Below are 25,119 nucleotides of genomic sequence, written 5' to 3'. Positions count from 1 at the left end.
TTACAGACAGCAAAACATTGCGGAATACCTTGGCGACGCTAGAGCGGGAGGTCACATGTCAATAATTGGGGTACATGGGGTCACATGCCTTTTCCCAGAGGTCCGGCCTGTAGCAGCGGCGTGCAGCGTTATGTCAACCAACCCACATCGCTGGGAGCAACAGCATATTATGCAGAACAGGGTTCAGATTGCAGCTTTTTGATACACGCAATCTACCAGTGTTCATCCTAAAGTCTGAATGGATAAAACGATGCACACATTTTAGTTAAAGGTGACAGTAGTGCTCTTAGATGTCGTAATTAAAGGACGTTGCTCAGTGGGTTCTACTGAGATCCCTCCCTGGGGTAGATTGAGCAAAGCCGATTAGATAGAAGGGCCACGGAGGGACCGAGTGTGCTGGTGCACACCTTATGCTCAAGAACATATTCCCAAACATATTAATAAAGCTGTTTAATGTTTCCTCGGTTCCTCTTTAAAGAAATTAGCTGCAGACCCCTTTTCATCAGGAAACGCCCTCAAGAGACTCTCTCTGGAATAAAGGAGGAACAATGTTTCGAAGCTCCGTTCGCTCGGACACGCGCGTCATTCCTAATGCTCGATCGTTCCGTCCTGTTACTCTTTTTCATCGGGTTCATAACGCGAACTTAGCGGAACGTCTCCCCTTCGGCCTGTCGCATCCCTGCCGGGAGGGAAGCGCTCCTTCCCTGTTGTACAACATACAGCTGAAAATGCAGCAGGCCTTTACCTCCTCATTTGTTCACATCCCCAACGTAGTAATGGGACACCCGAAGGCTTGGCATCGTGCTTAAAGGTCACTGCTGCCCAGGGGAAAGGGGGATCGGGGCCTTCGCAGATACAGCCCATGCTCCAACCGCCCCGTTTCCTTAAATTGAGAAATGGTTCCGGATAGACTTGCCGCGACCCGGGGGACGGACTGCTAGGTAGGACGGGCTGGTAAATGTGAGAAATGGAAAAACGGCGAGTCCTGAGAAAATGAACATGAGGACCAACACGAAGGCGACGAAGGCTGTTTGGCAGGGGTTTGATCGGGAAGGTCGTTTTCCTTTTCGATGGTCTTTTGAGTCTGTTTAAAAATGGTAGTTGGAGCAACGTGCGTCTCGTTAAGGCTGACTCCGCAATCGGTCTTCAGTCCTGTGACTCTGTGTATACGTGTGTTTGTTGTTACTTTGTGCGTTTGTCACCGAGAAATGTTTTGACCCTGTCCCTGTACTCTGCTTTTCCAGGCCTGGTGTGTATGAAGTCCAGCACTTCTGTGGTGGAGCTGGTCATGCTGCTGTGCTCGCAGGTCAGTTCTCTCGTCTTCTGTCCCCCCCCCCCCGGCCCCAAGAATTTGCCATCTATGCTTGTAATTCTGGCCGAAGACGGCGCTCGTCCCTCTTCTGTCTAGCCGGGTGTTGCGAATGTTGTGTTGTTTCCTCTCGATTGTTGTGAAAACTTGATTTTTAATTTTGTTGGCTTTTTATCGGTCGACTGAAATTACCAATATATTGGCAGTATATGTCACTCTGTTTGCATGTGTCCCTGACTAAGTAAGTGTCCTTGCCATTGTGTCAGACACACAAAACCAGGAATCATCGCGCTTTAATCTGTCAATTCGTACCAGCCCGAATCGGATTACGGGCACTTTCATGACTGCAAGACCCTTTTTGTGCTTTAAAAACACTTTGGCAGCTGCCTTGTAATGCAGACTCTGAGATAAATGGACTAAAATGAACAATTGATGGGATTGTATATTCCTCTCTTTGTCTGTATTTTTCTCTTTTTCCCCGATTTTTCCATGTACCTTTTTTTTTTTTTTTTTGCCTGTGTCTTTTGCCATCCTGTTAACTGCAGTGTCATTGTGTGACATTCTCAGTTTGTTGCCCTCAATTAAAAGCAGTATAGCTTGAAGTCTCGCTTGTGCAGAAACGTCAACGCATTCACGGTCATTTAAGAACTCATTTCAGGCTTTTCACATTCACTTTTCACTATTGTGCATTTGCGATGCCCACACCTTGTCTCAGGTTGCCTCCCACACTTTACCGTCGCAGTTAGTAGCTTTTTCCTTCTCTCGTTAAGTTCTGCCGAGAAACATCATAACTCCCAGAATACATTAACTTAATAGATTCAACATACCTGCTGTTTCGTCCCCTTTGTCCAGAATCCAACAGCCTTCCTTTTCTAGGAGCGTTTTCTCATTAAGTCCCATTGAGGAGCAATAATGACTGACTTACAAGGACAATTTTTCCTGCTACGACTCCAACTAAGATTCACTCCATTGTGAGACAACCGGTACGCGTGCAGTTCTGGCGTCCGAGGGCAAATTGTCCTCTGGCCCGGCTGAACGTAGTACGAAAGGAAACGAAATCGGAGCTTGTGTTAGATGATCGGGGTGGTTCCCCGCCGTTCTTCTCTAGTCTATTAGCACCTTCCTTTCGCTTTTACTGGCCTCTTCCCCACTGCCATTTCTGCCTTTTTGGAAGAGTTTTTGCACACTTTCGGTGGCTCCCTGCTCCTGGAACCTCTGCCGGCACAGGACAGAGGGTTTTCTCCCTGCAATCCACAGACTCATCCTCTCATCAAGAGGATACCATTACTGAGGCTCCAGACTTCCAGGCCATTAGGTCCCCGAGGGACGAAACTCTGCCTGAAATATTGATCTGTAGAGAGGGTGAAGTAACTTGATCCACCAGCCTCTGTCCTTCTAGAACTGTCCCGGCAAGGTCTTGCTTCTAATGCAAAATAATGGCTGCTGAGCCGGCCCGTTCTGGTTCTGAACAGTGCCTCGGGCGTCATCGTCTTTTGTAGCTGAAAAGATACTTTGGATACTTGGCCTTCTTAGCGCTAAAATTGGATTATTGGAGTTATTGCGTTTACTGCGTTGCAGTAATTTTGCCAAGACAAAAATCATTGACTTCAAGCATTTTTGGATTATCATGTTCAGGATTTTAAGTTTTGTCTAGCCTGTTTTTTTTCTATATCCCTTTTTGCTGTTTCTGAAGATTTTCTTCTGGGGTGAGGCACAGTGTAATTTTCCATGACAAATGGACCTGCCAGCCTAATGTGGAAGTATGAATAATTTTTAGTTTTAGCCATCATGCACTGCACCTGCCTTCCACAGCTTACAGAATGCAGGCAGATTACTGCACTATATCCTAAAGTCGCAGATCATTTCCGCATTAGCTGGATGTCTCTTTGTATATGTTGACACTCATTTCCCTAACCCCCAACGGTGACCAGTTTGGAAAAATCCCACCTCTCCCACCATCAGATTCAGATACACCCTTCTGTTTAAGGTACTTAGTTACGGATACAGCCCACATTTACACGAGGGATCACATTACTGCAGTGCAGTGGCATGCGTCAGTGGTAATTTGTATCATATGAGATCAGATTCTCTTCTTTAAAACCCCAGAGACCGTGTTCAGGCTGTGTCCCTTCGGGACTCCGGGACCCAAGCTAAATGATTGTTTTAACGCTTAAGGTACAGGCCTACTGCAGCGAAGGTGGCAAATTATTTAAAAGCTGTGTTGCTACTTATCACCACCAGATTTTTTATTTTTCTCACATGACATGAGCACACCCGTGAGCGAGTATGGGCCCTCTTTTTTTTTTTTTTTTCTTCCCCCCTTTAAAAAAAGAAGAATCATCATCTTCTTTAGAGGGGAGGTTAACAGAGAACAGTGGTGGCTCACAGCATATGGAGGCCAGGTGTGTCTCTGTCTGGGTTCCGGCTATGTATGGCCACGTATGGAAGGCTGGTATGCCTTTGTAATATGCTATCTGTGCTTTTAGCGCAGTGGAACGAGTGATCGGAGTAGCCACTGATCATCGTGCTTATTTGCATTCAACTTTGCCCTCACAGTTTTGTCCACGTCTGCATATTATGTATCCTGCTTTAATATGCATTTTCCATCTGGATAGAAACCACTGGCAACCCTTCGCTGTAACACGGTCGCATGGCACTTCCTGTGCAAATTTCCTTCTCGTTGCTTTCTCCTGTGGTGTGACAGGTCAGAAGAACTACTAGCTGTTGCAACAGAATCTACTGTCACAATACTAGGTTACAGTCTAGCTGGTGCTTGTAAATTGCTCTCACACACTAGGTGCTATTATGTTGCTACACAGGGGCTCTCACTTTGTCAGCATCATGTGGGAAAACTTGCTTGCAAGTCCAATTTCGGTAACTAACACCGCTGAAGTCTAATGGTCGTTTGCCTTTCCGACATCTGCTTTTTTCCGTGTTTCTCATTCTATAAGAGTAGTTTTGCTAGTTTCCATATCCTTTGTCTGTCTTAGTTCTCAATATTTTTTCACATTGCCTCCTGTTGGATTTTTAGATATATATATATATATATATATTTTTTTTTTTTGTTCTTGGCTATCCACGCCTCAGACACACGGCTCAGCAGAGGTTAAGTTCTCACAGCGGTTGAAGGCAGACATGCAGACGGTCTTATCCGTTGCTGCCAGACAGGCCCTTAGTCCTCCAGCAGCAGCACACTCCCTGTGCGTCTCTTAACGCAAGAACCAGAGAAAGGACAGCTTTTCAGGCACTTGATTCTGTTCTATAAGATTTCTTGCCTCTCTTGCTGACCAATATATTGTATTGATAGTGATAGAAACATGGAGCCTGTTTCTGGTACCAAATACAAGTGTATGACTTTACTTATTTTTCTGTTTTTACAAGGTGTGAATTTGACACTGTAGTTGCACTTTGGGTCAGTAATGTTGGCTTGGTGCTTGAATTGTATCTTTGAGTAGGGTCAGAGAATATGTGGAAGTTAGTTTTGTTAGACCCTATCACCCATCCTGGGGTAAAGGTTGTCCACGTGGGGCTTCCAGAATCCTCTGTCCTGTGCCTTTGCTTCCAGCTGGTTCCAGGTAGGGCCCATCTTCTTCATGTCTGCCTGGAGGTCCCGTCAGCAGGTGTTCATCGGACAGCCTCCGTTTCTCTTCAATATGTGGAAGTGATTCTAGTAAAACTGTTCATTTTTTTTTTTTTATTTTGCTTTCTTCGAAACCCTTATAAGGGTTTCAGTCCTTAGAGCTTGGGGGATGCGGTGGAGCAGCGGGTTCGGCTGAGTCCTGCTCTCTGGTGGGTCTGGGGTTCGAGTCCTGCTTGGGGCGCCTTGCGACGGACTGGCGTCCCGTCCTGGGTGCGTCCCCTCCCCCTCCAGCCTTGCGCCCTGTGTTGCTGGGTTAGGCTCCGGTTTGCCGCGACCCCACTTGGGATGAGTAGTTTCAGACAATGTGTGTGTACTTAGAAATTTGTGTTCACTCCTTTTTTTTCTTTTTTTTTAAGTGTTGCATGTAAAATATGCATTTCTAAACCTTATGATGTTCCTTCTTTTTCAGGAATGGCAGAACTCCATCCAAAAGAATGCAGGCTTGGCCTTCATCGAGCTCATCAATGAGGGACGGTAATGTCTCACCTTTCCTTTTCTCTGTCATGTGCCAAAAAAAAAAAAAAAAAAAATATGAGAACTTAAACTAAACAAATTCAAAGAAGTCACTGTATGTGGAGCAGGGCTTTTCGAGCCCAGTTCTGGAGGCTGCAGTTAGGCAGAGTTTCTCAGCTTAAATTGTGCCACTAGGAGTTAAATGGGTTAAGTAACAATAACTCAGAGGAGTGAATTAGGCATTAACTTCCACATGCTTACTGTGAGGAGGTGGAGGTGAGGAGAAGAGAACTAGAGTGCTCTGCACCGTTGTGTGGTAAGGTACCCCTCCATGACCTGTGTATGCTGCTGGGATCCAGACTTGTTCTGTCTGCACCTTTTCCATCTGCCTTACCATCTGTTGTTGGTGCTGTAAGGACCACCTCACCAGAACTAAACATCCTAACTCAGCTTTTCCACACACCGCTGTCCAGGGTGCTGCCTGTGGGATATCCATCACTGTCTTCCCCACCTCTTTTTTTGCCATACCTGGCACAGGTAGAAGTCTGTGGATTAAGTGCAGGTTACCCCCCTTGTTGTTCTGCTTTGTGTGACTCTACATTGAGACTTCAGAACAAAGTGGATAAAGTTCTATGCAGCTACTCGTGTGATGTACATTGGTTCATATGGTGGAAAGGAACAAACCAACTGTACTTAAGAATCCCGGGGCGGCACAGCGAGCAGCGCTGCTCACACTACATAGAGTTCATTGGAAGTCACTTTGGAGAAAAGCATCTGCTTAATGAATAAATGTAAACTTAAATGTAAGTTATATTACGGTAAATAGATGTGTCCTTCAGCCCCACCCATTTTTGTCCTCTTGAGTCAGCACTTTCAGCATTGTGCTATAAATGGATGCAGACATTTGACTGGGTCAATATTGCACAGTGAAGTATGTGCCTGCTACCAAAGAGCTGACTGTAGGTCACGTAATCAAGTTGACTGTCCTGTCTCGCACTGCGGTAGGCGCTGGTGAAAACTTAGCCCAGGAAAGTTTGGTAGCCTCAGGCCCCATAGTCTTCCTTATACTGGTTTCATAGAAGATAATTAAACAGTTGTCCATAGTGTTTCTCCAAATCATCTCCTGGCTAGAGACCTGGTAGAGTTGGAAGCAAGGTGAAAAATGTGGGTGATGGGCTACAGAGAATGGAGGAACAGGCTATACAGGGTCAATAAGGTCATGACTAGGTCTGTTGAAGTCCAGAAAGTTTTCTAGGACTCCTTACATAAGTTGAGTGGTTCACTGCCTGGCTTGAACAAAATCCTGTGGGAGATAGCTGTGTGAGAGAAAGTGTTGAATTCCCCTGGGGCAAGGGAAGGTTGTTGTGTGAGGGAGGTGGGAGTGAATAAGGGGACTCAGGGCTGGATTCCCTGCACATTAGGCCTGGAAGGAACAGAGAGCAAAGTGTAGATAGTTGCGTACAGTGTTGAGGTGGATGAGCTCTGCTCTTGATGGGAAGCTTGACTTTTGAGTGAATTAGTAAATAATTAGAACAGAAAGCCTAAAAGTCCGAGACTGGGTTTCATTTCTCCCCAGTCCCTACATTAACTGCTTTATCCTTCTTTCCCTATGCCTCCTCTCTTCTCCTTCCCCCAGGCTGCTGTGCCATGCCATGAAGGACCACATAGTGCGGGTGGCCAATGAGGCAGAGTTCATCCTCAATCGACAACGTGCGGAAGATGTCCATAAGCATGCTGAGTTCGAGGTGAGCCTGGAATTGAAGATGGTAGTATGGCTGGCTGTCCTGCTTTTACTCAGATAACCCTCTTTGAGTTTGAGCACAGGTCAAAGAGTGGAAAATTATTTGCCACATAATTCTGGAAGAATCCTTTTAAAAGACGTGTGACTTCTTGGAGAAGTTCTTCACCTTTTTTCTAGGAAACAGACTACTGAAAGAATTTGATCTTCAGAGGAAGTATTGCACACACCTCACCTTCACACAGAATTACGACATAAATAGAAATAGCACGGTAGTGTTTGCTTTTTATTTTTAACCTTTATTTCATTATACAGTGTTATCCTCAATCCAAGGCTCTGTTTTAAGGACCCACAAAGCCCATTCGTGGACCTGCCAGAGGCTCTATGAACCGCAGTTTAAGAGCCCCATTCTTAGAGGCTCATTAATTCTGTCCTCCTGCACCATACACAGAGGGCATAACGGCGTGGCCTACATAGAGCTGATTTTGCACGTGCTCTTTAAGCTGTGAACCAGTGTGGAGAAATGATTTAGAACCGGTCTTTTTTTTTTTTTTTCTTTTCTCTTTTCTATACTAGTGTATCTCCTCAGCTATATCAGTTGTCACACTTGACAATGTGTGTATGGAACCTCATACAGACACTCAACCTGGGTATATATAATGTATACGTTATTCAGATGCCGTGAGTGCATCAATTCTTAATGGGAAAAAGCTGACATGGTCCGGAGAAGTGCCTGTTACTTAGTTTTGTGGAATCTCACACATTCCCATGTACTTTCAGAGAGACGGCTACGTCTCCATACAGCCCTGATATTCTGAGTCTCGGGCCCACAAACATTTAGGCTCCGTCATGTTGGAAGGAGGGTTTCTACAGGAGGAATGATACGTCATTATCGGAGATGGCCGGCTGTTCCAGCGCACGAGGAACATGGACAATCCCAGAACACCCCTGTCTCTGCCAGCACCAGCTGACGAACATGATTTCTGTCATTCTTGGGGAGTCTGCCTAGGGTACTGGCAGACAAGCTCTCAACTGAAGCCTGCTTTTTCCTCCATCAGACTCACACCAGTACTGGGCATCCTAGAGAACAGATGCGGGTGGAGCATGTTTACAATTCTACTCATGTTGGTGGCACATACCCCCTGCGCCCAGCTCTTTCGCGGTGGTGAATAACTGTGTTTTTGTCAGTGCGTTGGGCAGTAATCGGAGATGACAAGTGCAGATTGAGTTATCTGCCATTTGGACAAAACGTTGAGGTACAATATCTGACAGAATTCAAATATAAAGCTGGAAATTCAATTAACCTCCCAGCTTCAGTTTGCAAATTAGATTTTGGAATATTAGCCGAGCACCCCCTCCCTACGCTGTGCCCCCCAAGGGCTGCTGAGTGACAGAATAATTTTGAGCAGGGGAGGTGAAGTCAGTTGTGCCATGTGAGATTTGCATTAAAGAGCTATGGACGCCGTTTGACGGTCTCTTATACAAATCTGCCACATGTCCCTGTATCGTTTTCATCCAAACTATAGGCCTTGTGTCAGTCCGTCATCTTTCAATCATTGACTCGCCTCACCTTTCTTTGTCGTCTGCGAGTGTTCAAAAACTCTGATCTCCACCCTCGGAGCACCCAGGCCCCGTACTGTGTGCTGTGCTGTTAATGAATTAGTGACGTCCCATATGTGTGCATTGTGATGAATGGATGTCATTAACCAGATGGTATTTAATGAGCTGCCCTAATAACAGACAATTAGTGGGCTTTTTTCCCCCTTCCACTGAGACAAATAAACGACTCCTGCAGCCAGGTTTTCATTAAGAAACTCCTTCCCCTGACACGATTTCTGAAGCCTACTGGAATCATTAACCTTGACATCATGGGTGTGGTTCTCTGCAGGGTTGGTCTGTGGTTTTTTGAAGAAGTACAGATTTCTGTGTTGTGGTCGGTCTCGAAGTAAACAGAGCGCTGTTTAGATTCTGATGTCTTTCAGAAATGTTCATTCTGTCATCTTATGTGTTCAACCAGACCTTTAAGTATAGAATGTGTAGTTAGGAGATGCATAACCACACATGCAGTATAAACGTCTTTGTTCTTGCTTATCAGTAGAGTCTTGTAGTACATGTTGATTTAAAAAGCTAAGACACTTCAGAGTCTTTTTTGCTGGATCACCTTAAATGCGATGTAATATGTGATCAGAGGGTTGACGCTGTCTTTTCCTGCTTCATTATAAACTTGTTTGGAACTGGCTTTCATGTTATTCTCAAGTTCCTCTTCCCATGTGTTTCCCTGTTTGCGTGTCTGTCCCCCAGTCCAACTGTGCCCAGTATGCTGCAGACAGGAAGGAGGAAGAGAAGATGTGTGATCATCTGATCAGTGCTGCCAAGCACCGAGATCACGTGACAGCCAATCAGCTCAAACAGAAGATCCTCAACATCCTAACCAACAAGCATGGGGCTTGGGGCACCTTGTCGCAATGGTAAGGGTGCTGGGTCTTGAGCTGCATTTGTACTGTATTCTGCACCAATTAGAGGCATGAGCCTTAAAATCCTCTCCACCTGTAGCATGTGGCTTCTAGGGTGTTAAAAACACAGTTTTCTTGGTGTGATAAAAGGTTAAAAAGCTACTTGAAACTTCACAATCCAAACAGTCCTTTGTGGTCTTTAGTTAGGACACTAGGGGTGATTGGGTGGTACAGTTGTCACTTTACACTTGTTTGAATCCCTGGTTCCCTTGAATTTACAATGAATTACTCCAGTAAAATTTCCCAGCTGTATAAAGGGTTAAATCATTTTAAGTAACCTAACCTACCTAAGGAATAGTAATAATAGTAGTTAGGGTGTGTGTATGTCCTGGTCAATGTGCATATAGAAGGGGGGTGTATACATGCACACACTCTTTGAGTCATTAATATGAAGCGAAAAATCCATTCGTTGTCATAATGTAGGGATCAAATAAGCCCACACTGTAATCTTTTTCCATACCGCAACATGACTGCATAAGCAGGGGCAGAATAGAGGCCAAATAGCAGCATTGTCAGTAACGTCAAACATCCAGTGGTTTGGGGGGGAGGGGTGAAGAGGGATCTTTCTAGTCCTTTTTACATGGAATGTGGAGAGTATCACAATAAATGTTAGTCACATGGCTTGCTATTTGGACGTGTCTCTAGACACACCACAAAGTAGTTGTTTCTAGATGTAAATCATGCTGTTTTGACATTTTAACAGGCTGTCTGTTGGGTTCTGAAAAAGTCCAGGAGTAGCTGGAGCCCTCTGGTCCATACCAAAGTGCATCAGTCACAGTAACCGCTGTGCCTCAGAAATGCAGCAGACCACGGAACCAGTGCTCTCACTTTGTACTAGAAACAATGAGTAGATTCCCGTTAGAAGATATGCATTATTTTTCTTTTTTAATTTTACTCTGATTTATCATCTTTGTTTCTATATCGGGGAGTTTTGCAGCGGAAAACTATTTATTTTTCCGAAACCTTAAATGTAAACGGTCAATTGTAAAATATATTTTTCAGGATCCAGTTTTGGAAAGTATTGATTCTTTTAATCTTGCATCTGTTAAACTGCATTTTCTTCCTTCTCTGGAGTGCTGTACTTTTGTGTTTACATCCTGTGCTCCAGGGTTTCCATGGAATTCTGAGACTCTTACTTGGTATATGATTGCACAGCTATATCTTGCTAAAGCTGGTGAAGAATGTGCCCTTTGCCCTTACATTATGCTTCCTTCGCCTTCATTCTAGTTTGGCTCTGTGGCATAATAGATTCTCACGACGCAGTGTAGCAGGGCATGTCGGGCTGCTCCCGTTCTAGAGGTCCCTTACTGAGATCAACGGTGGCGCAAGCATTGACAGGGTGTAACATTTTGAAAGCCTTGTTAGTTAGAAACAGAAATACAAATAACCAGACCCCCCAGAACAGATGTTTCCCGGATCATTCTTTACGCTTGCTCGGTGATGGATGCTCTTTGTATTGAGTTGGCATCAGAAAATCAATACTTTTTGAAATGGAACTGTATGCAACAGTATTGATCCATGCCTCTGGACCAAAACGAAAGGGCTTTGATAACAGTTCTCCTGGATAGTATACCGCCCTGTAATGACATGCTATCAATTTGGCATTCCATTTATAAATCAAGCTGAAAATGGAATGTCAGACTTTATATGAAGGAAGTGTGTGTGTGTGTGTGTGTGTGTGTGTGTGTGTGGTGAGATGGAATGGTTTTCCTGACTGCCCCTTCCATCCCTTGGTGACCCCTGATCTCTGCCAGTGGATTATAAACCTTAATGCTCCTCATGAGACCAGAAATATTTGGAACTAAATTTTCATTCTTGAAGGACTGTTTATAGAGTTCCCGTGATCAGTCAGCTTTGGTCTTTCTGGCATGGAAATGGATGGACTATAAATTGGATACCTAAAGCAGTTTTACTGAAGTGCTCCAGGTTCCTATCAGGTGTACCTTCTAAATGCGGTTCCTGTCTAATCCAGTAATCCTGAATAGGGGCCAGAGAGTAAAAATGTGTCAGCAGCTTATTTGTGAATCATCTTTTGCTCTTTGTTCTCATGAGCCAGACACTGATATCACCAAGCACATATCCAACCAGGAAAGAATGACAGTGTCCATTTTAGGCAAAATGTTTGTCATAAAACAGACACTTGTGGAAACTGAAGATCCACTGGGTCCACAATTTACAGCTGGGACTGGAACTCTGTTTGTTCCCCAAGTTGGTTGTGAATCCAACAACTCCATTAGCACTTAGTTTCTGAACATTGGAAATCCTGGTGGGCCTCAGTAAAGATTTTTTTTTTTATTTTATTTTATTTTTAAAATCATCATAGTAAATTCTTCTTCCTGGTACTGCTCGCAATCTGGTTGAGCCAGGACATGCTCCAGAGATGCTGAACTGAGTCTGTTCTGGCCCATCCTCTCTAAGGGATCTCTGCTGATATCTGAGAAATACATCAGTCCGCACGTAACTCTTCTATGTCATGAGCCAGTCTTTTGCCTAAGGTTTTTTGAAGGAGTAATCCATTACTGGGCAGCATGGTTGCACGAGGGGTAAAATTGTAAGTTGCCATGGATGGACATTTCAGCTGCGTCTCAATCCTGGGAGGAGAGCGCCTGATAAATGAATTGTAGCTGCGAGTTCACATACAAAGGTCTCAAAGGATGAAATTACAAGCTGAGAAAAAAATGTTTTTATCACTGAAACCAGAATGGCTCGATGGAGGGGATGGACCACCTGACCACTTCAGAAACTACTTAGCTACTACTTTCTCCTAATTGTTTAGGGTCAGCAGGGGTTGGCAGCCAACTGCCCTTGGACCCCTGGTTTTTTCCCCTCCTGTAATTGCCTTAGGAATTATGTCTCCTACACCCAATTGCCTTTTTTTTTTTTTTTGCCCCACACTTGGCTCTTGGTTATTACTCATACTGATTGTTACATGCTCTTTGTATTTTTTCTCTTAAGCATTCTAAAGCAACATATAGTTCCCTTGCCCCTACATAAAAATAAATTGAGAAACCCCCAGTGTTACAGCGACACTGGTGAGTGCCTGTCAAAGCCGTCTTCTACCCTTCCCCAGCATGCCTTCCTCTCATTCCCCCCTACCTTTCTCCTCTCCTTCCCTGGGAGAACAGCAACATCCTGAGCCCAGTGTGGCCCTGACAAAAACCAGGCCCATGGCCCCGCTTAACAGAGCAGCTACTGATTGCTCCCATTTATTATCATTATCCCCCAAATGGAAGCATTTAACGAGAATGTAATGGTTTCTTATTGAATTTCCCCTGCTCTCTTTCTCACTTGGTCTCTGTTCCTTTTCCACTGACCCAGTTCCCACCCCTTGTGCGGTTCGTTGAAGGAGAATGCATTCTTTGCTCTTAGGACACGTTGGGTGTCGCGCAGATATGTGTGTTCTGGCTGTGTGGCTCAGATTCCTAACCTTTCGGGATCTTCGCTATCACTGGCTCACGCAGGCCTGGCGTGGAACCAGGACCACGTAGGGAAAGGAGATTAATTGTTGACCCTAATGTGTGAATAATTAGCATGGGCCTTTTTCTCTCTGTAGTTATCAAAGCAATAACAAACAAAGAATTATCTGGACAGTGATGGATTGGATCTTTTTTATAGAGGGTGTATTGCAGTCCTGCACGGGTTCATTTTTTGGGACCCACATCCACCCTCAATCCGCAATATCGACACGGCACCCGAACCACAGGCTGCAAATAAATGTTAAATCATTTCTGCAACCTGAACTTTCCGCTGATTTAAGAACTGTGACCCAAAACCACACACATTCATTATCTGTTTACAATTAATTTATTTCTGCATCAAATTAAACCAGTCACCTTACACCTGCTCTATCATCTTCCGGGTTCACCAGTTTACATAGCTTTTCGAGAACTAGTCGGTGTAACAGAAAGCCACGAGTGCAGGTTATTCATCTGCTGTCTTTAACAGAGAGTCATACGCATGGTTGACACAGTCCAATTTTCAAGTGACACTTTATAGCTTGTTGAGGTTCAAATGCAGAACTCTTTCCCCTCTGTGCTGCAGATACGCTTCCTGAGAAATCGCTCTCATTAGCTTCATTGAAAGCTGAAACTGAGAACTGGACGTGCAAAGTTCAACGACATGGCCGAGTTCTTGCGGCTGCCGCTGTGTGTCGTGGTTGATGAGCTGGTAGGAGCAAGGATGTAGTAATCAATGTTTGCTTCCCGATGACTTGACTGTTCTGTGGTCGAAAAAGTACTTCGCTGCACATTTTGAAAGCACCATACCCCGTCACGCATCAGCTACTTGATATTCCCAATAGCTAGTTTTGCCCTCGCGTCATCAGTCATTTTGGTCTAACTGCAGCCTTTAGTTTTCTAGCTTAAGCTAATATTGTATTTGGTGAATGATGACTGTGTCAATTAGTGTGGGGGGGGGGAAATGTGTGGCACAAAAAAATCATGCCTTGCAAAAGTATTCAGACTGCGCAGACATTTTCTGAGATTTTCAACATTGCATAAATAGCCTTTTAAATGCTGCGTATTCAGGTGTGTCTTCGGACATGCAAACGTACGTTGTGTGCAATGTGTGTACACTAGCATACCCCCTGCAGAGGAGTCCCAGGGTCCATAGCAGTAAGCCTTACTGTGTGCTCATGCAGTGTCTCTTGTGGCAAGGATGTGAGGTCCTGGTGTAACTTGAGAGAAGGTCGGGGTGAGGCTGGGGCTTTGGGGTGACAATGAGCAATGAAGAGTATGGGGGAAGTTGGCAGTTTACAAGTGTTGCCCTCTTCTCTTGTAGGGCTCCATTGTTTGTGGAATAAGACAGAAAGCCCAGTGTTAAACAAGCTGTTGGGGTGGAGCACTGCCTGGGGGCAGGAAGGCGGGTTCCTGATCTGTATGTAACCCCACTTCCTTCTCACTCTGTACCTGGTTTGCCTGTTCAGTGCTAGGGACAATAATTCTGACCCCTGTACCAACTGTCACTCAAAAGGCCTCTCCATCCAAAAGACCCCTTGTTACCACAGGCACGAGTCCACTATTTCCTTCTCCAGCCTTTTTCAAATGAAAAATATACACTCGGCAAGGATCTTTCGTCTTTCATATTTGCAGATGTATACCCCTAGCGTGTACGTATACGTGTTTTTTAGGTCCATCTGTCAGCCTTTCGGGCCTCTCGGTACAGGCTGTGTTCCCCAGACAGGAGCAAACTTGGTATATTGCCCTGATCATTCTGACAAAGCAAATTATGCAGTCCTAGAAATCGTATTATAGTGCAGATCCCTTTAGTGTGTACGTTTGCTCGTAAACAAAAGTGATATGTTTGTCCACGTAATTCACTTAAGCTTAAAAATTGTTTGTTACAGTCGTGTATATATTTTTTCTCTCCTTGTAAAGCTTGAACATAGATGTTTGTCCACAATGGGCTAATAAAGTATGCACTGTTTTCCCTTTTTACAAAAAAAAGTAGCTGTGTGTGTGTGTGTATACACACACATATAAGTAGAAGATTTATAGACTGGATTGCTGAAAGGCGATATCCAGTCCTCGACTCGTCGGCACAAGGTGCCTTGGAAAAAAGTCTGCCTGGTACTAGTAGAGATGACAGTCAATCGCATGGGAGAGGGGGACGGGGGGAAGGAGATGCTGGAGCTTGAAACCCCGAGAGCGGCTGCAGATAAATCAGCCACGTTTCAGTCCGACTGATACTTCTGGTTATTAGCGGCGAGGGGGAAAAAATGGGCTTTTAAAATGCAGTTTGAAAATCCATTTGGTTGATTGATGGCCCATGTGACTAATGAATTTTTCTCGCTCGCTGGGAGACTGCACAATTTTTCTTTATTTCTAGTTCCCTTTTTTGCCTTAATTCAACATGTCATGTTGTAAAGTGTTGGAGTAGGAAAAGAAGGTTGGGTGGTGTTGGGCTGGCAGCGTCTTACTCTGCATCAACTTTACGACCGTAGGGCAGCTCTACGGTTCGCACCCGTACGAAAGAGCTGATATTTTGTCTTCGCGCGGTGACGGATGTTTTGAAATCCCAAGAGACTGCTGTAAGCCGTATTGGTGAGTCGGACACGTTACGTGGCTCTCGTTCCGAAACCCGCGGTACCTGTTACTCTGCTCAGCAGTTGGCGAGGAAATGATGGCATTGCTGCTCCCTGTGAAGCCAGGAAGTCGGCGAGCAGGATTCCGCTTCTCTTCGGTCAGCCGTGCCGTCGACAGTCTTCTTCCTTCTGTTACTGCTTTATTGCTTGATTCCAAATAATTTCAAAGAAATGATTACGGTTGCTCTGTGTGCCTTTTTACAGCTAATTTTAAGATTGTGAGTTATAAATGAAAGAAACACCGTTGAGCGGGTTTGTTTGCATGTTTTGCGGTTCTTACTTCCCCCGTTCTCTCCCACTCCTGGGTGTCCTGTTGTGGAATGTAGCTCCCATGTTAAACAAATCACCACGCGGTGCGTATGAGAAGGAAAAGGGCTGGAAAATGCTTTGCAGGCCTCGTATCAATTCCCTCTCTGGAGGGACACTTTTGCTTCTGGGTTGTAAAGCGAAACATTTTAACCGTTTTTGTGTTGCTTCTTACTCACTGAACCCCCCCCCAGTTTTAAATGCTGGTGGATCCCATCCCCTCTCTGAATTTTGACTTTGAATATCTACGCTCAAAATCGTCTCCTCCGCTTTTACAGTCAGTAGCTTCCAAGTAACAGTTGACTCCAGTCTGTTTCTTCGAGGACATTGAAGCCATAACCTGGTCAAGAGGTAATTGCCAATTCCACAGGCAGCTTCTAGTGTAATGTGCACTTTGTAGAGAGGTGTCTACCAAATGTAAACAGATGCAAAGTGTGATGTCATGAAGGTGTGCAGCAAGAGGAATGAAACGGCTTCTAGTCCATCGTAATTTTTTTTTTAAACTTTAATTTGTCTCGGCAGTTCCTTAAATGTTTCAGTTTTGCTTAAAGATGGAAGTGAAAAATGTTTGTGTTATCTCCTTACTACTTTGTGAAGTAGTGTATCTAGCAGCGTAAGTCACCTTGGTGAATAAGGTGTGTGGGCCGGTAACACTGGAGTTCGTTGGAAGTCGCTTTGGAGAAAAGCGTTGCTAAATGAATAAATGTAAATGTGCTAGGTTGCTTTAACTGAAAACAAAAGTCACTTAGTTTAGTATTCTTGGGTTATCCCTTGACTCTCTCTCTCTCATATACACACACCTACACACCTGTTGGAGCCCATGCCTGGACTAACCCAGCTAATTTCCCCCCCCCCCCCCCCCTTCTGGTGCCTTTAGGTGTCTCACATAGATCCTGCTGTAATGTGAACCCCTCCTTATATTTTAATCTCTTGAGACTGCCTTAGTGTTGTAGTGAGAATAAAATACAGTGACACACAGAAGTTTGTGTGTAGGAAACTGAAGATTTAATTTGGCTCCCTGTGCGTCCGATTAGCACTTAGAAATTCGTGCATCCCAGTCCGGATGCAGCCGGTTGCGTAGGATGTTCATCCTGGCTTGTCTTTTCGAGACAGTGAATTATGAGTGTGTGGATGGAATCTGGCCAGCTGAACCACCGTGGGGCTGCCATTCAAAGAGCTCAACTGACTCGCTTAAACCAAAATGCTTGCTTTCTGCAGGTGCTGGCAGATGGGTGCTTATGTAGCTCTGCCTGTGTCTACCTATCTCTGCACTGACTGTTATAGGTAAAAGATGAAACTAGTTATTAGATAACCATCTAGGCTGTTCAGAAAGACTCAGTAACCAAAGGTTGACTTCGTCAGGTCTGCACAGCGACAGGGGACAAGGTTCCATTTCGAAATGTTCACTTTCGTTGTGCTTTTTCCGCCGTTGGGCCTCATCTGTTTGTGGAAATCCAGCTTCGGATCTTTCGTTCTTTCAGTTTCTCAGAAACTGGGGGATGGATGTCCTCATTATGTCACCGGCCCATTAATGAAACATGAAATAGAAGCAACGGGAGGAATCTGTAGATCCCTCACTGCCTCGCACGCCCCCATTTACCTTGTGGCTCTCCGTCTGACTGTTGACAGTCAAACCACATGAATCTAAATTTATTGGGGATTGTCCGTGTACTTGCAGTCATCCCCTTCACAAGAATTTCAATCATTGCTTTCCTTTTGCATAATTCTAAACTGGCTATTGGGATTTTAATTAATTGCACTTGGTTTTTCCTTTTCTATTCTTTGAGGAAACGCAAAGTCCTTTGAAATCTGTCCCAGCAGAGCTCAACTGCAAAAGAAAAGCACTTAGTAACCCAATGCCAGCACTGGCCCTTAATGGTTTGCATTAGCAGCATGCAATAAAATTATCCCAGGTCTGCCATTGTTGGAATAATAATTTACAAAGATGGTAACCACATGCTGGAGCTGTTTGTGACCCCCAGGCCTGGTTTTATTCAGCAGTCCTAATTCTGTGTTATTAATAATGAATAAAAATGCAATTTTCTGTGGCTTGCTTCAGGGGTCCTGGGAGTCGTTTCAATGAATATTTCAGCACATTATTTTAATCATGCCTACAGACATCGGGCATGGGCATGGGGGTGGGGAGGGGAGGGGAGGGGCAAATCCATGAGATGTGTATTTTGTTAGCCTGGGGATCCAACAGCGTGAGAGCACCCCACCCACCCCCCTCCAGATTTGTTATACTACATGCTGTCTGTGTTGAAGGTCGCTCCTTTGATTTAGGGGCTGGTTAAAAAATGCCATGGGACAGGAGGCAGGCAGTGGGCTTCATGCTGAGGTTGTTAACAGGACTGGTTCTCGCTTGCATGCATGCCACCGGCTGCCTATGCCACATTCTCTGCTGCTCTAAATGAAAGAGGCTTCACACAACTTCACACACACTGGAGAATATCTGTGTTCTCTCTCTTGATTTCTTTTTCTTTCCTGTCACTGTGTTTACTTTGCTGCGGTTGCGCTTTCGTGATCGCCTCTACACCTGATCTCTGTGGCAGTGTGGCGGGTAGCGTATCTCTGTAGTCGGAGAATGAGATTAAAGGTCTCGGATGCGTTTCCCGTCGACACCCGTGTGACTATTGAATTTAGTTTCCGATTTAAAGTTAGTTGGAAACCGATACCCGCTAGTTATCACGGGGAACCAAGAACAATAAATTTGGTTGAAAATCCTTCATAATATTGTTCAGCCTGTCAAAACACTCAGGATTCCAAGTGCCAAGAAGTGTCTCACTCTCAAGTCTCATTACCTTGGGATCACCAGCCAACTGGCAAATGAACCTGTCTGCTGACATCAAGACTGGAAATGGCTGATACATATTGCAGACGTTAAAGGGTTTTGCATGTTCAATCCAGACGTCCAGTAAAATACAAAGAAATGAAAAGTCAGCTGCTGATGCCACATGTTTGGAGACGGTGATTTCTCATATGTAGTGAACCGTCTCTTTACAGTTGTGAGAGAAGGATGCTTTGTCCCTAACTCCTGTCTTCTTTCTCCACTCTCTGCAGCCAGCTCCATGACTTCTGGCGCCTGGACTACTGGGAGGATGACCTGCGGCGTAGGCGGCGGTTTGTCCGGAACGCCTTTGGCTCCACCCACGCTGATGCCACACTCAAGGCCTTGGAGGACTACAGTAAGTGATGCCACCACACTGGCTCTAATACTTTTACATTCTGCAGACACTCAGTTAATACAGAACATAATGACATCCCATAAAGCATAATTTTTTTGGTTACTGACATTGTATTTAAGCAGTGCAGATGCTTAGGTTCTGTCATGTTAGTTCTCCTTCATCCATGCAGCTGCATTTTATTCTTCTCTTATGTTTACTGCAAGCCTAGACTCTCCTATGATACCTGGGTAGATCAGCCAACATGTATTGTCTATCACAGAAAAGTCCAAGCCGTTTCCTCTTTGGAAGGAAAGTTCTGACACTTGGAAAGGTTCCCCCCCCATTCCCTCTCAGTGTGGTGTTCCAATTTACCACTCATCTTTCCAGGGTCACAAATTGTATGACCTAATGTCATTAAGTGTGACAAACCTGTTTTTCCATCTTCCTCACCTGCCACATCCACATCCTCCACATCCCCCCCCACGCCCTACTTTTACCTTCACGTGTAGGTGGAAGCAGGTTACCGGTTTTCTGAGTGTAATGTTGTGCCCTATTGATTTTGGGCCGTTGACGGCTTCAAAGTATCCGTTCTACTCCACGTCACTAGACTCTTTCCCCCCCCCCCCCCCCCAAGCAGGTGGTGCAGTTCTAGTAAACAACCTCGACCCTCAACTTCAGTCTGTAATTGAAGGTTGTGGAGCACATCTAACAAAAGATCAAGGCAAAAATTCGACTTCCAAACTCATCAACAATTTTGATTCATCTGTGATGCACTTTTCCGCTCTGAGACGTGTCGTTATTGAAAATGAAAATCATCTTTCTTCCCCCTCATTATTTTTTCACACATTTAGACCTTTAACACTGCCAAAGATTAAAGCTTTGATGGAATAAAAAGGGTGCAGAGAAAGCTGCATATTTTCTAAATGTATTTCATATTTTCCTTTTTTTTCCCCCCTCTAAACATTACGTGCCTTTGGATTTGGCTTTGCCGTATCAGTGGATGCTATGAGAAATTATAGTGTTGATTATTGCTTTGCCTTCGGTTGTCATTCACGTTAGATCTTACATAGTCTCCGTGAACAAGAATGTCACCTTGTAAGGAGCTGAAAACTGCATGTTTTTGCGTGTGTGCGTGCGCGAGTGAGTGAAAGAGAGAGACAGATATACTGTCTACTAGTGTCACCAGTTAAGCCTATCTTGTTTTGTTTAGGTGTGTCATGAAAAATGGTGGTGATGTCATTTTTCACCAAGTGACCTCCTTGATGGTAGGAATGCACTCTGCACATCAGTGCGCCTCACTGTCCCCTATAGCAGGCCGCGTCCGTCTGGAGGTCGTTTTCTGACGCTGTTAAATGTGACAGTCGTCTCTTACAATACCGATTTGCATCTTCGCAATAACCAGAGCCCCTGTGTACAAATTCTGGACAGTTTAGAAAAAAGTGACAAATTAAGAATACCAGTGAGATCTATTTTAATTTTCTTGGGTAGATGTGCGTGTGATGCCTTTGGTCGCGTGTTTGCGGATCCACTAACATGGCAGCGACGATGATTGAGAACTTGCTGAAATCCTGGAACCTCTTGGTGATTCTAACGAGAGGAATAATTTATAGGTCTGTCACGCGGTGGAATTGGTTTGGTCTGATGTTACGCTGCTCTTCTCTGAAGTCTGCAAGATGATTAACTGGGTACCTCTCCACTTCCACTGCCTCTTTATTCTTTCCAAAGTAAGGAGACAATCTCTTTTATTGTTCCGCTATGCAAAGAATCAGCAGTGGCATTTGTTTCTGTACTGGGATAACTCATCCATCCAGTTGTTTTCCCGTCTTGGAAATCTGGAATGTAGATTTTTTTTTTTTTTATGGGCCTGTCTGCTTCCTTGACATTGGCCGTCCGGCACAGGACGTGGGGCACACTGAGGAGGCGGTGTATTATACCGATGAATGACACACTCTTCTTGGTAACTTCCTTATGAGCTGCGTTGTAATAAAAGGCCCAGCTGGAAACCCAATGGCGGGGCGGACCATTTTGTAGAATGTTTCATACGCTCAAGTCTGCTTACACCATAATATGGTAATTACCGCTTAAATGGTGTTTTCTTCCTGTGAGATTATTAATTGACTTGGATCAACGTTCATTTCACTGTAAGTGTCTCTTGGGTGTATTGTCAACAAAACTGCACTGGCTTCATCTAATGTGTGTGTGTATGTTTGTATGTAGTGTGCTAGACTGCAGCAAAGGGCAACTTTATTTCAAGGAACAGTAAAGTCACATTGGAGACGTCCACAAAATTGTTCTCTAGAAACAATCTCCAGGGTAGAGAACCGTTTGGTTTTGCTTGGTATCATCTTAGTAACTATTAAGTCCTGTTTATGGGAAGATGCATTTTGATCATGTCCCATGTGACTTGACTACTGTAGTGTTTTACATCTCTGTTCCACTGTCCTAGGAATGAACTATCTTTGGAATTTTTGGGGGTGCAATGGAAATAAGTCGTAAATGCTACTGCCAATTTTAGCGCATGAGTTAGGGTATTTAATTACTGGGGGAGAAATACAATCCAACTTCCTTCCAGTTATGTCAAATGTTGCTTTTTATTATATTTCTGTAATTGTAGTGAAATTGTGAGACTTCAGGCTTCCAGGATTAAGGCACTCGGAGCTTCCGCTGCTGCACAATCGGTGGAGTCTGATTCATTTGGTTTTTTTTAGAGCTCTCAAAAGGGGAAAAACTTCCATAACAAGCTTGTGTGGTTATGGTCAGATTGTTCCACCTGGGGTCTGAACCAGTGACCCACCTAGTTTAGCTTTCAAGGTTGTTGAACCGCAAAGCTGTACTGTTGTCACATTCCTGCTCCTGTTTGGGACTACTGTTTGAACTGGACCGGCAGCTTGTATATATGCATGTGCATAATCTCATAATATTTACACCGCCAGCAGACACATTGTTATTGTGGCAATGAGATCAGATTTGGGCGGCTGTCGAGATTCTCTGTGGTTGTTGCTACAAACTCACTTGATAATAAACACGATTCTGCTGCCAGGGTAGTGATTTCCTTGTGTGCTTCCTCTTCTGAAAACCTCTTCTTTTTTTCCACAAAGTGTAAATAATTAACCAACGGGAATGACGTACTCCAAATACCCGCTTACCACTTCTTCCCTTGACCCCAACCCTTTATTCCATTTAAAAACACACACACACACACACACACATTTTCAGAACCGCTTGTCCCTTACGGGGTCACGGGGAACCGGAGCCTACCCGGCAACACAGGGCGCAAGGCTGGAGGGGGAGGGGACACACCCAGGACGGGACGCCAGTCCGCCACAAGGCACCCCAAGCGGGACTTGAACCCCAGACCCACCGGAGAGCAGGACTGCGGTCCAACCCACTGCGCCACCGCACCCCCCATTTAAAAACAAAACAAAAAAAAAAATGCTCTCAATGAGGAATTTTTTTCTAGTTAATTTGGTTTTGAACCATGATGTCCTATACATTATGCACATATTGAGTCCTTGCTCCTGCATTGAAATTTGTGTCTTTGACCTGGATCTGGGCCTTGCAAAATCAGTCTGAGTGCACAGTCTCCTGTTCCCCCCAGGGGGCAGTCATGAGTTTCAGGGTGATGCTGCAAAGCATGCTGGTTTATACAAACTTTCTCCCAGCACATCTGTCTGTGCTGATTTTCCTCAGTTTTCTTCCTCTGCTCCAAAGCATCTGTAGCAGTGGTTCACAGCATCCTTATTTTCCGCTTGGCTGACCCGCACCCTTGTGGTCATCCAGCTCATTTCCATAGTTGACATTATGCAAAATTCATTTCTAAAACATTACTGCATCTCCCAAACATCGGAGATGCACATGACATATTTGAAATTTTTGTTATTTTTCCCTTTTTTTGTCTGCAGTACAGACGCTGTTCAAAAACCAAATGCATCCTTTCACAAAATAACTATTTCTCAGGGGAGCAAAGTTGTAAGAACAAGGCTGTGTTGAACAGAAACACGTCTGAGAGCGTCAGACACCTCGATGCGTGTTTGTAGATTTGTGGATCCCCCCTCCCCCCCCAAGTGCATGAACGTGACCTCGCAACACAAAGACAGACAGTGTGTCGACAGCATAATTAGTGTCAACCAATCCCCCTTTTGGACCGTGCTGTGATATGAAGGGAGTTTTGAGATCCATCCCCTTAGCGTGTCTGACTAACTGTGGCCCCTGGCTATTTATGATGTCATTTGAATGAGCTCGTCATTGTCTCAGGACTGAATGCTTAGGTTGGGCAGGATATATAATGTCCATCTTCTCTGGGCTTTGCTAATTAGATCAAAAATCACCTTTTGCTTATGATCCACTCTGATAAATTACTGTGAAATTCAATAAATTAATGTTTCCTGTAATTTCTCATTGAATTTTAAGGTATGGTTTGTTGTACCATTAGTGTTCAGACGCTTACCACATTACCAAATCCGCGAAGGCGTATCATATGGCACAGCAGTAGGTACAGGTGCTGAAATATACCACGGCATTCTCCCTAAGGGGTTACTAGCATAGTTTTGATAGGAATGCAGCCGGAAAATATGCGGCTCCACCTCTGCCCAGTTGCACCAGTAATCCCAATACCTGACCAGTGCTGTTCTCACGCTTGGGTCTTTAAATAGGTACCGAGGAGGATGATGTGGTCCGATCCAGGAAGGGTTTCCGCAGCCAGGCAGTTGTCAACCAGAACCCCGAGACGGAGCTGATGCTGGAAGGAGACGACGATGCGGTCAGCCTGCTGCAAGAGAAGGAGATTGACAATCTGGCAGGTAAGAGGCTGCAAGTGGACACACATGCACACCTCTGTTGAGTACATTTGCAGACAGGTAGGTCCACTTCCTGGGCACCATAATTCTCCTGAACATTTCTCTGGGCTGCTACAGAAAAACCAAGAAGGCAGAGTTCCATCACCAAAATAAATGCAACAGCAGAGGCAAAGTCTTTTAAAAAATTGCTCCTAAACTGTTTTCATCTGCTGACCGAACCTGGACAGCAGCCCCTTTGACATTCATGGCATTTAGCCTAAGAAGATGCTTTCCCTCTAGGATCTCTGAAATATCCAGGAGGAGCTTTCTATTTTTTTGTACATCTAATTGAAGCTTAAAATGAGTTTTAAAGAAGATCAATAAAATATTAAAAAGCACAAACCCAAAGGAATTCTCAAGGCTGTAACGAAGCACACCCGAGCTAAGTGGTCTTCACAAGGCACCTGATAAATGCTCTGCCTATTATAGTAATACAAGATATTAACTGCAATGTCCAGAGGCAGTCGATATTGGTGCCCTGCTGACTTGGTAACACATATAAGCCTTTTACCTTCTCTATGCCCCAGCCTTCCATGGCTCTCCCTAGAGGAACTAAAAATTTATAGGACACAAGAGCCTGACTATTATCTAAATTGGGCCAGCATGCCATGCGTGAACTGCACATCTTATCTCCTTAAAGTTGTTCTTCATTTTTTTTTTTTTTTTTTAAATCAGATTACTAGAGCTAAGCAACCTTTATTAAAAAGATGCCAGCAAAGTGACCTGATGTGAGAGACAGTTTTATTCAAAACAGCGGTCACTCTGCGGTGAGGTCATCCCTGGCCAAGTACGGCAAAATGTCCCATGGAAATTGGCAATTGGGTCTTGTGGCTCTCACACAGCAAGCCCCTAAGAGACCCTCATTCTCTTACATCTGTTAATTTCCTCTTGTAATCAGTCTACCGATGACTGGAATAGAAAGCTTTGATTCCAAAGTTGAGAAGTGCTTTGACAGAACTGCCTACAACCGGCGCACAATGCCAGGCTTTTTGTCCACCGTGTTGCATACCGCAAAAACGTCGGAAGTCTTAGTGACAACTGAGGAGGTGGCGATGGTGTGTTGAGGTGCAGTGGTGGTA

At 44.6% G+C, this 25,119-nt stretch overlaps 1 protein-coding gene across 12 annotated transcripts in view; it reads left to right on the top strand.

The window, feature by feature from the left end:
* nbeaa (neurobeachin a) overlaps positions 1–25,119 on the top strand; it is a 184,897-nt gene that overhangs the window by 107,492 nt on the left and 52,286 nt on the right. For all 12 annotated transcript variants that reach the window (XM_029251397.1, XM_029251396.1, XM_029251387.1 and 9 more), the window contains 6 exons: positions 1,245–1,306; positions 5,359–5,423; positions 7,039–7,147; positions 9,442–9,608; positions 19,102–19,226; positions 23,858–24,004. In XM_029251397.1, the coding sequence (XP_029107230.1) occupies positions 1,245–1,306; positions 5,359–5,423; positions 7,039–7,147; positions 9,442–9,608; positions 19,102–19,226; positions 23,858–24,004 (675 nt within the window). The remainder of the gene's footprint in view (positions 1–1,244; positions 1,307–5,358; positions 5,424–7,038; positions 7,148–9,441; positions 9,609–19,101; positions 19,227–23,857; positions 24,005–25,119) is intronic.

The sequence above is a fragment of the Scleropages formosus genome, chromosome 4 (genome assembly GCF_900964775.1).
Source record: "Scleropages formosus chromosome 4, fSclFor1.1, whole genome shotgun sequence".
NCBI classification, from domain to species: domain Eukaryota; kingdom Metazoa; phylum Chordata; class Actinopteri; order Osteoglossiformes; family Osteoglossidae; genus Scleropages; species Scleropages formosus.
The sequence above is the reverse complement of the archived record's forward strand: the minus strand, read 5'-3'. Positions and strand labels throughout refer to the sequence as shown.